This window comes from Babylonia areolata, chromosome 13, assembly GCF_041734735.1.
Source record: "Babylonia areolata isolate BAREFJ2019XMU chromosome 13, ASM4173473v1, whole genome shotgun sequence".
Lineage (NCBI taxonomy): Eukaryota > Metazoa > Mollusca > Gastropoda > Neogastropoda > Buccinidae > Babylonia > Babylonia areolata.
In genome coordinates, this window is record NC_134888.1 from 30,093,799 (window position 1) to 30,109,964 (window position 16,166).

At 42.7% G+C, this 16,166-nt stretch overlaps 2 protein-coding genes across 4 annotated transcripts; one reads left to right on the forward strand and one right to left on the reverse strand.

Moving 5' to 3' along the window:
- Positions 1 to 781: 781 nt before the first annotated feature.
- On the forward strand, positions 782 to 8,828 carry LOC143288904 (uncharacterized). Of its 3 annotated transcripts, XR_013056150.1 has the most exons (5): positions 782 to 889; positions 4,320 to 4,620; positions 5,531 to 5,677; positions 7,697 to 8,388; positions 8,580 to 8,827. XR_013056150.1 is itself a non-coding variant. In XM_076597569.1 (4 exons), exons 2-4 carry the CDS (start codon positions 4,365 to 4,367, stop codon positions 7,873 to 7,875), a joined length of 582 nt encoding a protein of 193 aa, XP_076453684.1. In that variant the 5' UTR covers positions 782 to 889; positions 4,320 to 4,364; the 3' UTR covers positions 7,876 to 8,828. The 3 variants fall into 3 exon arrangements, 2 of the variants coding, with proteins under 2 accessions (XP_076453684.1, XP_076453686.1); XM_076597569.1 differs by having other exon boundaries at positions 7,697 to 8,828; XM_076597571.1 differs by lacking the exon at positions 782 to 889 and having other exon boundaries at positions 3,956 to 4,620; positions 7,697 to 8,828.
- Positions 8,829 to 9,395: 567 nt separating this feature from the next.
- LOC143289198 (large ribosomal subunit protein eL33-like) lies at positions 9,396 to 15,996 on the reverse strand. Its single transcript, XM_076598137.1, has 4 exons — positions 15,873 to 15,996; positions 12,004 to 12,156; positions 10,468 to 10,615; positions 9,396 to 9,464 (listed from the first exon to the last, which is right to left on the reverse strand). Exons 1-4 carry the CDS (start codon positions 15,917 to 15,919, stop codon positions 9,441 to 9,443), a joined length of 372 nt encoding a protein of 123 aa, XP_076454252.1. The 5' UTR covers positions 15,920 to 15,996; the 3' UTR covers positions 9,396 to 9,440.
- Between the last annotated feature and the right edge of the window lie 170 nt (positions 15,997 to 16,166).

Here is a 16,166-nt window from a genome sequence, read left to right on the forward strand (position 1 = left end):
CTAATCTGCACGCGCACGCGCGCGCGCGCCCGCGAACACACACACACACACACACACACACACACACACACATCTGTAAAGCAACAAAACATTAAGAGTTGGTAGGCCGTGCGGCATTACATAAGTGCACTATACAAACCGAGACACCTACATACAATAATAATATTATTCACTCACACATATGTAACGTCGATTATAAAAAATAGATTTTTTTTTTTTTAAAGCTGAGGACATGGATGCATTTGTACCAATACACTCGCACATAATATCCTACCATCTACACACATAAACGCACAATTTCGCCCTACACAAACACACACACACACATACACTCTCGCGCGCACGCCTGCACAAACTCACAGACAGAGAGAGAAAAAACAGAGAGAGACAGAGAGGAAATAAGACAACGAAATATACAACAAAAAACAAAAAAACAAAAAAAACACACACACACACAAAAAAGGAGGAAAGATTGCAGTTGCAGGAAATAGATAATTGATGAATGTATGGGAAAACACAAGGCCTGTCAGTAACAGCCTTACATGTTTTGTCAACTGTTCGCCATGTCAGGCTTTGTCAAGGCCGACACAACAGGAAACATCAGTTGCCGGGACAAATGAAGACCCAGGGGAGGGGTAAGGAGAGCTGTGAAAAGAGCGGGAAGAAGATGGGAGCAGCACACACACACACACACACACACACACACATGGAGAGATAGGAAACGCGGAGGGGTGGGGGGAATGGAAACAAGGAAAGAAATATGGTTGTCCGGCCCATAAGAAAAGGGATGGCCGTGAACAGAATTTAAAAAAATAGGAACTCTGACCATAGATGACGTATCCAGACGTGCGTTTTGGGAGTCTCCAATAGGACAAGTTACCACCTACAGGTCAGTCTGAACCGTTTTTTCGCCTTTTCTGATTTACGTTTTCTGTCGCTTCTATCGGAGGCTGGCGCCAATCGGATAGGAACAAAATAACTGGCGCATTGAACAGCTGGAGTGGGAGAGGACCAGACACAGGCTAACCACAACCTGCTTCAGAGAGCCAGTCAGCACTCGGCAACCCTAGCAGCATGGTCGTCATGACACAGGTTAACTACAAACTGCTTCAAAGAATCAGTAAGCACTCAGCAACCCTTGCAACATGGTCGTCATGACACAGGCTAACTAATAACTGCTTCAGAGAGCCAGTCAGCACTCAGCAACCCTAACACATTGGTCGTCAAATGGAAAAAAATCTGGAAAAAAAAAGGTCGGTCTCTGAGGCTTGACATTGACGTGAACATTAGAAATGAATTTACCAGAGTCACTAATTAAAAAGAAATTAAATTCGATTTAATTTTTTTTTTTAATTAAAAAAAGGAACCACCTCGTAACCAATTCAAGTATGCAATTAAATATCCTGTATAGCACCGTTTTTGTTTATTTTCTTTCTTCTTGATATCTTGTTTCTTGGTAGTTCATGTCTGCATTCATTCAAAGCATGTCTGAAAAGACTGTTGTATGATTTACACATTCTAGTCGCGGTTACCTGATCTGATTCATCATTTTTGATTGATCATTTCTCTTTCACTCGAACTCCCTCTCTCTTTCACACACACACACACACACACACACACACCATTGAATACATCCCCTATCTCCCTAAATTACCTGGCGTGACATTCTTTCATGGTAAATGATCCCTATACAACCTCCCCTCTTTCCAAACACTGAACAATACTTTCGTCCCCTGTATATATTTCCTTACATTTCGAGCCAGGGGGTGTCACCTGCTGTGCTCAACATGCAACGAAAAATACATAATTGTCACTGATTAATGTGAAGATACTGTCTCACATACTACAAATGTTTTATCGCTCTGTTGTTTCCATCGTTTTGTTTTTATGGCTGTGTGTGTTGTGGTGGTAGGTGGGCAGGAAACAGGATAGTTCGGACGACATTCACAAAAAAAGAAAAAAAAAGAAGAGATACCAGATCGATTTTACACAATTCAAAATGACAAAATCACCTTCTGTTCTCGGACTTCAACAACTAAGGGTAAACGGAAGCGATAGGTTTCGAGCACCCCGTGCAAGAACATGTTGCAACTGTTCTTCTATCACGACAGCAATCCAAACATTCAACCATTTATTGACAGTCAGCACACACATTACTGACACGTGTGTGTGTGTGTGCGTGTGTGTGTGTGTGTGTGTGTTAAACAAAACTGGTGTTCAGATGAAAGTGGAAAAATCTTAGTTTCAAATGTTTTTTTTCTGGCAATTGCCAGTCACGAGTTTTACAATATTGATGTTTAACATGTTTGTTCAATATCATAATTAGATATCATGTGTACACTACGAGATTTATTATTTGTAATGACTATTTTGTGGTAAGGTTTCTTAATCAGCAATTTTTTGTTATATGTGCGTGTTATTTCAGAACATCTCTTTCACTATATATTGCTTTAATACCAAACCTTCCATTTTGTGCCAAACCTGCCTTATAACTGCCTTATAACAATTTGTAATGATTTTATAGAAGCATTTCTTATTGTGAAATCGTCGTGTTTCTCAATCTTCATGTTATTTTACAAAGTGTGTGTGTGTGTATGTGTCGGAGGTATGGGGACTTTGGTGTATGTGTGGGAAATGTACCCGCTGTGTTGGATAACTTGCTTGTGTGCATTTAGTTTTATATTTTGCTTCTTTTTTTTCTTTCTCTCCAAACCTTTGTCATGTTGTGAGTGTGGTGGACTTGGCTGTGGGCTGAGATATTATGCTGGGTGAGTGACGAGCCTATGGATGCTCGATTTAATTTCCAAATGGATGAATGAAGATGGATGTGTTGTATTGATATAACCATTTATAACATACATTGATTAATTACATTGTTTAATACATTGATTAATTACATTGTCCTATTTGGAGTTAAACTTATACTATTCGGTTCTGTTACCTTTGTCAGTCTCTGCTGTTACCACAATTTGGTAACAGGATAGTTAGTAGCAACAAAGATGAATTATCCAATGATGAGCCCATGAGAAATATGTACTGCTCTCACTCACAACGGCCCTTGTCAAAACGAATATTACTTTTAACGGTCTTTCAAACCTAATAAGAGACTTCGTTTTTCTTCTGTCTGCACTCTTGTCTCGTCTCGTCTTGTCTTGTCTTGTCACCGTTGGCAAACAAGGGAGGTGATAAAAATGTTCTTCCCCATTGAGAAACATGAGATGGTGAGACATGGGAAACAATCAGCAGATTGTTGACAACACAGACAGGTGAGGTGAGGCCTGGGGAGGAGACAGAAATGCTTGATCGCCTGGTGACTTGTTCTGATCTGCCCTGACACTGGTGACCTTTCACTAAATTGTGCTTTTCTGATATCCTGCGAAACTATTTGTCATCATCATAGATTATCAGTGTTGTCTCTCATGTCTTGAATTGTTTTCTGCTGCTTATCTGTTTCTTTACCCCTCTCTCTGTTTCCTCCCTCCCTATTAACGTCCTCTCTATATATCTTAAGCTGTAAACAGGTCTGCCAGAGGAAGGATATTATCGTCCTCCTTATTAACGTCCTGACTATATATCTACAGATGTAAACAGACCTGTGAGAGGAAGGATATTATCGTCCTCCCTATTAAGGTCCTCTCTATATATCTACAGCTGTAAACAGATCTGTCAGAGGAAGGATATTATCGTCAGAGGAAGGGTATTATCATCCTCCCTATTAACGTCCTCTCAATAATTATCTCTACAGCTGTAAACAGGTCTGTCAGAGGAACTGAGGATATTATCGTCCTCCCTATTAACGTCCTCTCGATAATTATATCTACGGCTGTAAACAGGTCTGTCAGAGGAAGGATATTTTCGTTCTCACTATTAACGTCCTCTCAATAATTAAATCTACAGCTGCAAACAGGTCTGTCGGAGGAAGGATATTATCGCGGGTCCTCCCTATAAACGTCCTCTCTCTATATCTACAGCTGTAAACAGATCTGTCAGAGGAATGATATTATCGTCGTACCTAGTAACGTCCTCTCTATAATTATACATACAGCTGTAAACAGATCTGTCGCGGGAAGGATATTATCGTCATCCCAATGAATGCCCTCTATATATATCTACAGCTGTAAACAGATCTGTCAGAGGAAGGGTATTATCGTCCTCACTATTAACGTCCTCTATATATCTACAGCTGTAAACAGGTCTGTCAGACGAAGGATATTATCGTCCTCCCTATTAACGTCCTCTCTATATATCTACAGTTGTGAACAGGTCTGTCAGAGGAAGGATTATTACCGTCCTCCATATAACGTCCTCTCTATCTATAGCTGTGAACAGGTCTGTCAGAGGAAAGATTATTACCGTCCACACTGATGGCACTGCTGCGGAACAAGGGCCTTCACTACCAAGTGGGCTTCGCTCTGTACTTTATCGCCTTCTTCGTGTTGCTGTGCTCCCTGGCATTGCCCGGCACGTGGGTCTACGACAGGGAGGAGCAGAACGAGGATCCTTCGCGCCCCGTGAAGGGCCACAGTGTGTGGGACCTCATCTTCTCCACCTGTCTATCGGCACACAACCACAACACGTCCAGGTGGCGCTGCGAGCCTCTGGGGCGCACCCATGCGGCGGGTGAGGATGTGTGTTTGTTGGGGTAGGAGGGGGTACAGCCATGGTGTGGGTGAGCAGGACTGGGTACAACCATGGTGGGGGGGGGGGGGGAGGAGGAAGGTGGGAGGGGGGTACAGCCATGGTGTGGGTGATGAGGGGGAGGGGGTATAGCCATGGTGTGGGTGAGGAGGGGGTGATGAGGGGGAGGGGGATACAGCCATGTTGTGGGTGATGAAAGGGAGGGGGTACGGCCATGTTGTGGGTGATGAGGGGGTGAGGACGGGGATGGAGTACAGCCATGGTGTGAGGAGGGGGAGGGGGTACAGCCATGTTGTGGGCGAGGAGGGGGAGGGGGAGACAGCCATGGTGTGGGTGATGAGGGGGAAGGGGTATAGCCATGGTGTGGGTGATGAGGGGGTGAGGACGGGGATGGAGTACAGCCATGGTGTGAGGAGGGGGAGGGGGATACAGCCATGTTGTGGGTGATGAAAGGGAGGGGGTACGGCCATGTTGTGGGTGATGAGGGGGTGAGGACGGGGATGGAGTACAGCCATGGTGTGAGGAGGGGGAGGGGGAGACAGCCATGTTGTGGGCGAGGAGGGGGAGGGGGAGACAGCCATGGTGTGGGTGATGAGGGGGAAGGGGTATAGCCATGGTGTGGGTGAGGAGGGGGTGATGAGGGGGAGGGGGATACAGCCATATTGTGGGTGAGGAGGGGGGTAGGAGGGGGATACAGCCATGGTGTGGGTGAGGAGGGGGAGGGGCATATAGCCACGGTGTGGGTGATGAGGGGGATGGGGTACAGCCATGATGTGGGTGAGGAGGGGATGAGGAGGGAGAGGGGGGTACAGTCATGATGATGATGATGATGAGACAGATGATAACAATACTGAGGACGTTGGTGCTGACAAGGGTTATGACGTGCCAACAGAGCAGAAAAAGTGGGCTGTGGCACTGCTGGCCGCGGGGACGGTGTGCCAGCTGGGAGCCTGTGTGGCCGTCACCGTCTACAACTGCTACGGGCGGCCACTGACGGGCTTAGGCCACTTCCCCTCAGAGATCTTGGCGATGCTGGCTGGTGAGGGATCGGGCTGTCTGCTTGGTGGCAGTATTATTCTGATCATTATTATTATCATATTTATGATTATTGTTATGATCATGGTGATGAAAATTAGGTATACATGAACACAGTTGGAGCATGTAACTGCATGAGAACTGTAAAAATAGGCTGCTCCAGAATACTGAGATGCAGAACACGCCAAAGAAATCATGTAACCTTGACCCCATCCTCACCCCTGTCCTGTCCTGGAATTGTTTGAATGAGATTTTTTTTTTTTTAAATAGTCTTTGTCATCTGGCATTGAACCCGTGTTATAAGCATGCTCTTGTGGTGAAGCATATTGCCTTTATGCCACTGAGATATGTGTTTACATGTAATACAGGCCAAAGGTTGATACAGTTGCTGCAGCATTTGGATTTTCACAACCTTTCAGAGCCATTTCAGTGAGCATTCTGTATGTGCCATTACACATAAAAGGAAATTTTCCAGCTAAAATTACGGTTATGTAACATACTTACCGTGACACATTAGTGCAGACTCCGGCAGGGGTCTGACATTCCTGTCCTGTGCAAACTACAATCCGCCTATGCGGAGAAAACGAAAGTAGCTACGGCCGATAACCTCCCGGAAGTAGGTAACCTCCCCTTTGCCCCCATGACTAGCGCCCTCTTTTTACGGCAAATCGCCGCAACCAGCACAGTATGCAGGGAGAACAGAAAGCCGGGAGGAACGGGAGGGTCTTAAATGTGGGTCACGGTAAGTATGTTACTTAAACGTAATTTTAGATAGAAAATTTCCTTTTAATTACACATACTTAACCGTGACCCTAGTACAGAATGGCACGACAAGGTGGAGGGCTCGTCTGTACACCGCAGAGACAACGCCTCTTGAGCCATCATCCGTAAAGCGATAGACGTCCCTCAAGTAGAATTCGATGAAGGTAGAGTGTACTGTGTCACCTAAGGATACTGGTGTGGGCAAAGAAGACTGAGGTCTGCAGCTGTATTGTGGGGGAGGTCTGTGGACCACAGCTGTGCTGATTAATGTAGCGCAAAGAAAATCGGGTCAGTGTGTTGAATCCACCCTTTATTGAGAGCCCTTTGATTCAAAGGAAGGGAGGAAACACGTACCCTATAGGGTTGTCTCACTCGAGTGCGGTTGAGCATCAGTGCAAGGAAGCGCACATGTGGTTTGAACGGATGATTCCACATCGGTTGTGGGCCGATAGTGGAATTGATATATGTGTTTGAAGGAAACTGGCACGAGACAGAGGTAGGCCACCATGTTGGGCTTGCCTTAGGCATGACAGCCAGATCTGTAGAGCTTCTCCATGCGAGCCGACAGGTGATGGGCGCTCTTCCCGCCACTTTGTGGTTGCCAAAAAAAGACAGCACTGGCATGTTACCTATGCATAGAATGGCAGACATTTGGCAACAAGAGACTTGAGGTCCCTGGTGTCTCTGGGACAGGGCTGTGTAATTGTCCAGGTAGGTACCATCACGAAGGGGCATTCAGAAGGCTTGGTGGCTTCTCTACCCGAGTGTGGCATGTTCGAGCAACCTGCAGAAAGTTGTCAGCAGTCAATGGCTAGGCTGGGTCAGGCTGTGGGAGTGCACTTCATGTGCCCGCAGGTCTCATTCTGTGGTGGAATTCCTAATGGAACAGGCTTCAGTTCTGGGCCCAGTTTTATTCATCATGTACAGACTTTCAGCTCTGTCATTCACCAGTCAGGTCACTTCTTTGCAGATGATTCCTGGCACACGTCTTCTGCTTCCTCACTTTCCAACTCTCGTCTGTAGTTTGAAAAAAAAAAAAAATTAATGCGATACCTATGTTCCACGTTTTCTTTTTATTCCACATACCTGTGTTCCTCATCTCCTTATCCCAGATATGCGTTCCCCAAGTCATTATCCCAGATATGCGTTCCACGTCGTTAACCCAGATATGTGTTCCACTTCTCCTTATTCCAGGTGTTTCACATGTCCTTATCCCATATATGCCTTCCACATGTCCTCACCCCAGTTGTGTGTGTTCCAGCCGTGTTGTCCTACACAGGAGTACTGATGTACATGCGCTACACATACTACGCCTTGAACATCCAGTACGGGCCTGGCATCTTCCTGCACCTCGCCGGCGTTGCTCTGGCCTATGCTGCCCTCCTCCTGACTGCCGTGCACCAACCCCCACACCGCCGTGCACCAACCCCCCCCTCCTGACTGCACCAACCTCCACCCTCCCCTCCAGACAGCACCAACCACCTTCCTCCCCTCCTGACTGCACCAGATGCAGAATCGGTTGCTGAATGGATGTTGTTGACAGTGATGTTTTATTTAGTATATAACAGCTAGAAAAGGTGGCACAAATCTGATAAATCTGTGCCAACAGATTGATTTTTTTTCTTCAAGCAATTGCAACAAGTTTCAATGATCTCAGTTAATGGCTTGTTAAGTAATTGTTGAATGCATTCAGCAAGTCCTTCATGGACAAAGAAAGAAATTGGCAAATGTCAAAGTGCATATTTGTATCTTAATCTCTTTGTGACAACAATCCACATTCATGATATCCCAGTCTTTTCAAATAGAGAGATACCTTTTGGGGCTTGGAAATGTGGACAGCAAGACTAAGAGAAAAATACATGGAATCAACATTTAATTCTGCAGTACCTTCCCCTTTGGTTACACCAAGTTCTCCAGGGCTGTCAGAGCCAACACCAGTCCCCTGAGATATTAGTTAAAACAGAACTGAAAAATCCTGAAATGACACTGATATATTAAATACATTATGGGGCAAATAACCATGCATTTGTCATGACATTATCATGTATAAAGGTCACAGTACACTGGTTTGCTGATTGTATCAAACAACTTAGGTTTGTTGTTGACCAACTACTTTTTTCACCGAGTCCATTTATCTGGCTTAGGTTAAACCACTTTCTTCACTGTTGTCCATCTGCTTAACCACTTTGATTTGCTGATGACCAAGACCAAGGAATATATATTCAAACAACTTTGACATGCAAATGACCAAGGTGTATGTAAGGCTTTATATGTTTTGTTTTGTTTTTTTTGCAGAAGACAGCCCTTGATGTTCAGAAAATGTCAGTTTTACATACAAGCAAATTGGGAACACTTTCAATTGTGAAGAATGATTTAAAATAATAATAAATAATACATTATTATAAATCGGTGTTCTGTAAAAAGTCCAGCTGTGTGTGCATCAAAGATTATGAAAACATTGAGGGATCTGATATGGCTGTGCTTGTTTTTTTTCATTCTCTAAATACTCAGCTACAAATAAAGATACCTCAAAATAGCAGTTGTCCATGATTTAGGGCATGTCGGTTCAATCCCTCTCAGCCATTTTTGTCCAAAAAAAACAAAAACAAAAAAACACCACCAACTTTGAAAATTCATAGCTCAGAAACTTCTCAACTGATCCACTTGCTTCAAACTTCAAAATTGCGGCAGTGGAAGAAAATAACAAATATACTTCCACTCTCAGCACATTATCATATGGGAGTGCCAATAGTGAAAGTAAAGGCCAATGTTCACTGTGTCAAGCAGGCCATACTGGGTGGTTACTTAGGGTACTTGCAGCAAGCCATATCAAGTGAATTAGGGGGCGGAGGGTTAAACTAGATATTGTTACGTAACTGCTCACATGAGATAAGACAGAAGAAATCAGGGCTTCACAAAACACCACATGACACTCAGATATAACCACACAAACAAAACTATTTCACTTGAAGGTATTTATTCATTCTGTCTCATTGCTAAACGACTCAAATTCGTGAAGGGTACAGCATCTGAAACAGACAATGACAAACTTTCAATAAAAACAAGGAGAAAAAAAAAGCAAACCAAAAAAAACCCCACACAAAACCAATAATACACACAATCTCCACAGCAGCCAGAAAACTGAATTAGAAAATTTACCAGAGTGCCCATTTCTATCAGCTACCGAGTTAGAATATGATACAGTGCCCATTTTTATCAACTGCCAGACTGCTAAGTCAGAACATCTGATACCACAATGCCCATTTTTATCAGCACTCAGACTGCCAAGTTAGAATATCTGATACCACAATGCAGTGGAAAGGTCAGTTAAGATACCCTTAGCTCAAAACATTATGGAAATTAGGTACCACTCCAGAAAACAAAAGCCATCAAAGGCACCGATCAGGGCCCTTTGAAACAGCTGTGAACTGCAGGACCCCCAGTGGGGCTTTTCATCCAGAGTTCAAGACAAGGCATGACGTCTCGATAAAGTGGATGCAATTATTAAAAAAAAGAAAAAATAGGACAACCTAACAGGACCACTCACCACACATGTGATAAAGAAACGCCTAACAGGACCACTCACCACACGTGGTAAAGAAAAACTCACTGGACCTAACAGAAAATCTCCCAACACAACAAACCACATTCATGCGATGAAGGAACCAGACACCCCGCACCACAATCAAGTGATAAAATATAGCACCACTCACACAAGCAAGTGAAAAAGAAAACTCACAACACAAGCATATTCCCTTTAATGCCATGTGGATGGACATTCATACACACTTGTCTGTATCCATCTAGTTTAACGTCTTTCATGTTAGATCTGTATGTGCATGTGCCTGAAATAGTGCTACTCCTTACCTTCTTCAATTCATATTATGTTTACTTGGCTGCACATTTTCTGATGTTCACCGAAATGGTAGGCATGTGCCGCTATGTCTGAAAGGGTCGGTCATACTGCCTTGCTGTTCATGTGCCCTAGCCTTGCTACTTCACTATGGACTTCTAAAACCTGACACCACTCACCACACGAACACGACGTCCGATAGCCACAGAAGGCAAGTTCTTCCTGAACTGAGCACGCACAGCTCCACTGTTACCATGGGGCCGGGTGATCTTGCCCCAGATGACACGCAGGCGGCTGGGTTTGTCATGGCCGGGGCATGCCGTCTTCCTGTCCACACATAGCCAACGTCTGTGTCATCTCTGGTCCGTACTTCCCACTTCAGTCATTACAGTCTGTGTCAACTCTGGTCCGTACTTCCCACTTCAGTAATTAGTCTGTGTCAACTCTGGTCCGTACTTCCCACTTCAGTCATTACAGTCTGTCAACTCAGGTCTGTACTTACCACTTCCATCTTTACAGTCTGTGTCTTTGTCAACTCTGGTCCGTACTTACCACTTCCGTCATTACAGTCTGTGTCGGTGTCAACTCTGGTCCATACTTCCCACTTCAGCACTTCAGTCTGTGTCGGTGTCAACTCTGATCCATACTTCCCACTTCAGTCATTACAGTCTGTGTCAACTCAGGTCTGTACTTCCCACTTCAGTCATTACAACTGGGCCCAATATTCACAGGTCAAATTAGCTCTTGAAGCCTCTATTCCATTGTCAAATGCGGAAAAAAAAAAAACTGCTATAGCCCTTTTTTTCTTTTTAATTAATTATACCATATCCTAAATGGAAATAAAGTTAAAACAAGAATGCATGCAAATCAAATTACAAAAGGCAAGATTCAATCCAGATATAGCTATAACTTTCAATCTTGAAAATCAAGTTCAGAGCCAAGGAAACATGACTGGCATTTATCATGGCTGCATCTTTTCCACATTTCTAATAAGTGGATTTCCTTTAATCAGAAGCACAAACTGTAAATAAGCCTTTTATTTTAAAAAAAATAATAATTTTTTAAAAAACGAAAAAGTAAAAAAACAAAAACAACAGACCATCTTGATTGTGAAGAGTGCAGGCATTCACACCACAGATAGACGCAGAAAACCAGATTTATAATGTCAAACACTTTGTGCAGAAATCAATCAATCAAGAGAGGCAAGGCCTTCAAGACTCACTTGTGGCAAATTAAGTCCCTAGCATTAATTACAGAGTAATTTCCCTTTTTTACTGCACCAAAACGTTTGCAAAATAAATCAAACTTCCATGCTTAGCAAAAGAAGTTCCTGTTTGAACAAAAAATGATAATGATGACTGCTCTTCTTGTTGTGTCAGAATATCAGATCAAAGTGCCAAGTTTAGAGAATACAAAAAATATAAATATAACAGTAAATGCAGTTTGCATATAAGCAAGCTTCATTTTTTATTTTTATGTGCCCATCCCAGAGGTGCAATATTGTTTTAAACAAGATGACTGGAAAGAACTGAATTTTTCCTATTTTTATGCCTAAATTGGTGTCAACTGACAAAGTCTTTGCAGAGAAAATGTCAATGTTAAAGTTTACCACGGACACACAGAAACACACACACAACCGAACACCGGGATAAAACATAGACTCACTTTGTTTACACAAGTGAGTCAAAACCCTCAAGACATCATAAGACATTTACCTCTTGGCTTTGTAGACATAGGCACACTTCTTGCCCAGATAGAAGTCTGTCTCCTGGCGTGTGATGACGCCCTCGATCTTCAGCAGGGCTGTGTTTTCATGCTGGTTCCTCAGACCACGCTTGTAGCCTGTGAACACTGCCTTGCAGTACAGTCTGCACAAAAAGAACCATAACACCATCAAATGGCTTCACTGACAACATACTGATGTTACAGAACAGTCAGATTTTTGTCTACACAAAAAGAACCATGACAACATCAAATGCCTTCACCTACAACATAATGATGAAACAGAACAGTCTGCACAAAACAATTGTTGACATCAAATGGTTTCATTGACAACATACTGTTACGGAACTGTCTACACTTAGAGAACCATGGCAACATAAAATGGCTTCACCGACAACATTGCTGTTACAGAACTGTCCGCACAAAAAGAACCATGACAACATAAAATGACTTCACGCACAACATACTGATGTGTCAGAACAGTGTGCACAAAAAGAATGTTTACATCAAATGGCTTCACTGACAACATATTGAAGTTACAGAACAATCTGCACAAAAAGAACGCCGACATCATATGCAGACCAGCTTATCCCCTAAAATGCCTTTCCATATTTTTAATCCCACAAATGCCAACTTTTAGTTGTTTTCGGACTTCTGTCAGTAGTACATAACTTGTCAAATATTTTTTCAACCGTGATCAATAAATACCCATTTCTAAGTGAGCATGTCTCAGCATAAGCTACACACACTCTCTCTGCACAATGAGACACAGTGGAAAGGTGAGATAAATCAGAATTGAACAGTAAGGCCACAGACATATATGCATGAGGTCAAGAACAAAAATCAACTGGAGTTTCTCATTTCATCAGCAGTGTGCACAAATGAAACCTGCTTTGTCAAAACAGACTTGCTTTGAAATTCATGGTGCTTTTAACACTCAGGTATTTTAGCACTTTACTCAAAGCATGATCTGATGCACCTAAATGGCTAATTGACACTTGACAGTTTTTGTTCATAACTAAGTTATGTCTGGAGCTCCCAACACCAATTATTTTTTAACACTAGCAAGTAATGTTTACTGCTTCTGGGCTTCTTTTCCAATTAGGGTGATTGTAGATAAATGTTCAGGCATGTAAAGTCAAGATATTTTTTGTGCAACAAAAAAGTCTATTTCCACTTCTACATAATGACATCCATAAAGAAAAACAAATACAGCTACAAATAGCATGACTATTGTCAGATTATACTCAAAGAAATCAAAATCACTGTCCCAACAATGACAAACGTGGATGAAGTCAATGTGAGAGGTCAATCATGGTCTCAGAAACTGAGCTGGCAAGCTTTTTGACAGCAAAGAGCATTAACAAGTGAGAGGGTGAATTTCTTTGATGACATTCACTCCTTTCGAGTTGCACATGAGCCGATTAAAGTGTCTGCTGTGCACCTGGCTTGCCACCTCTTCAAACAAGAACTCCATCTGATTCAGCAGAAAAAAAAGTATAAAAAATAAAAAACACGTTTCACATCCAGTGCAGCTTCAGCCCTGCGTTTCGTGAAAATTGTGGAGCACTGGCAGTTGTCGATCCTACAGTCTGCACTGAAATGCAAGTACTCTTCCCAAAAGCCGCGCCCCCTTGACCTCTGGCTAGCATTCAACATATCGTACTCTCCCACTCCTCCCCTTCTTCCAATGCTCGCTGTGCGTATTCAGTCAGTGATAGCCACTTGTTCAAAAATACTGATTGGATGGACAGACTGAATTACCATCAAATGGGCTGTCAGTTTCATCACGGTCGTTGTCAATCACCTTTGTTTTCAAACCAATCATTAGACAAGAGAGATCCTTCTCCATCGCTATAGCTGTGCATAAACACAAGCAGAGCCGGTAAAGTATGTGTAGTGAAACAGAGCTTTCAAAACTGTGTAAATCTTCTGACTATTTCAATGCCTTTTTTGCACATGATGCAACCCCCCCTTTCCACGTGCGTATCCCGTAGCCAGTTAGCAAATTATTATAGAGTAGAAAGGCCCAGGGTCTTCTACCTGATGTATGTTCATTTAAATAGTATTTTTAAAATCCAGACAAACTGTTCAGTCTGTTTAAGTGAAATGAACCAAACTCAAATGAAGGAAAAATAGGAACATATGCAGGATGTCAGTGGAAAGTCTTATAGGCACTATGGCAATACTTTTTGTAGGACGTCAGCTGATGTCTTACAGGCAATCTACTCGGTAAAACAAAGGGACTGTTTGCCTCCACTAGCTGTGCTCTGATTTGGGGCATTTTCATACTTAGAATAAATAGGTAAACCTATACATTTTTAGAAAGAGTGAATGAAGAATCACATAAAAGTAAGAAAAAGGCTGTACCTTGTATGTCGATATTCCACAGAATATAATCAACAAATTTTGCATACTTATTTTCCAAAATGTAAACCACAATCGACTGACGCCATGCGCGTGCACATCTACAATACTTTAAGCAATCACAGGCAAAAACAGAAATAAATGTTTTCTTTTAGCTCATGTTGCTTTCAAAAGCAGGAGGAAAGCTTTAAATCAAAATAATTCCCATTTTTCTAACTTCATTTAGTCAAGAGTTCGCAACAGATCCATATCTAACCCACTTTACCACCCCTCCCCACCCCCATCACCCACACCCCAGTTTTTGTGGCTGGAGACTTATTCTTCTGCGTTTACTCGTATGCACATGAGTGGGCTTTTACGTGTATGACTGTTTTTACCCCGCCATGTAGGCAGCCATACTCCGTTTTCGGGGGTGTGCATGCTGGGTATGTTCTTGTTTCCATAACCCACCGAACGCTGACATGGATTACAGGATCTTTAACGTGCGTATTTGATCTGCTTGCAAATGCACACGAAGGGGGTTCAGGCACTAGCAGGTCTGCACATATGTTGACCTGGGAGATCGTAAAAATCTCCACCCTTTACCCACCAGGCGCCGTCACCGTGATTCGAACCCGGGACCCTAAGACTGAAAGTCCAACGCGTTAACCACTCAGCTATTGCGCCCGTCTGCGGCTGGAGACAAAACTGAATGAACAAGCAAGCAAATCATGCTCAAGTGTCAAAATAACAAAGCCATTTTCACCAGAATCCCTGTCAGCAAACAAATCACTAGTGACAAGGTCTACAAAAAATATCGAGTTCTGGACTTGTAAACTCATTAAAGTTTGTGCAAACACAAGAAGGGCAGCAATAACACCAGAACGAGGCAGTCTTACAAAGGCTGCCAAGTACAGCCAAACAATTTCGGACCTTATGTAAACAGAGCCACAATTGTGACTCATCGCACTTCACTGGGAAAGCCACGATGTGGCCCATTGCGCTCTCCTGGTTAAACTGCCTCTTTATAGAGTATGGGTCTTACAGACCCAGAATGTACAGACAAGGCAGAGCTGCTACATCGCTTTTTTTTGCAGTGAGTTTGTCTCTGACAGGCCCAGAATATAGGAATAAATGGGTAAATTGAATATGATGTCCTTTCAAATCCTATGGACTCATGAAATGTATAAGTACCTATGTGTCAACACTAACCCTTAAATAATAATCAAAATAACAAGTGAGGGAGAGAGAAAGAGAGTAGGTCACAGTACAACTACCCCCTTTCACTCACTGTCACGCATTTCACCATCCCACACCAAGGGAGATCAAAGGAGGTGATTTTTCCTCATCGAGTCATGCTCTTGCCTAACATATGATAAAACCTTTCAGCTATGCTGGGCAAAATACGAGGGTGTAGGGATAAAAAAAAATAATAAATAAATAAATAAAAATGACGGTAAACACCGATTCAATTGTACTTGTCAGAGGTAAATATTATGACAGGACATTTACTTACCGGCCAGACTTTTTTGGAGGGTTTGGTTGAGACTGCTCTTCTGCCATTTTTTTTTTTTTTTCAAACCTGTAACAAAATTCAGTTAAAATTCGAGCTTAACCGTATAACACAAGACACAGTGGCTAGCAAAGACAATAAATAATTTGTTTTTCCTCAGTCATGTCAATCATAAAACGAATCGCGCGTTTCAGTCGCTTTCCAAATCCTAAAACTGTGTATGCTGTCTGTAAATTATCATACAAAGTAACAATATGTACAAATCACACCGTGTGTATATACGTACATTCCATGACT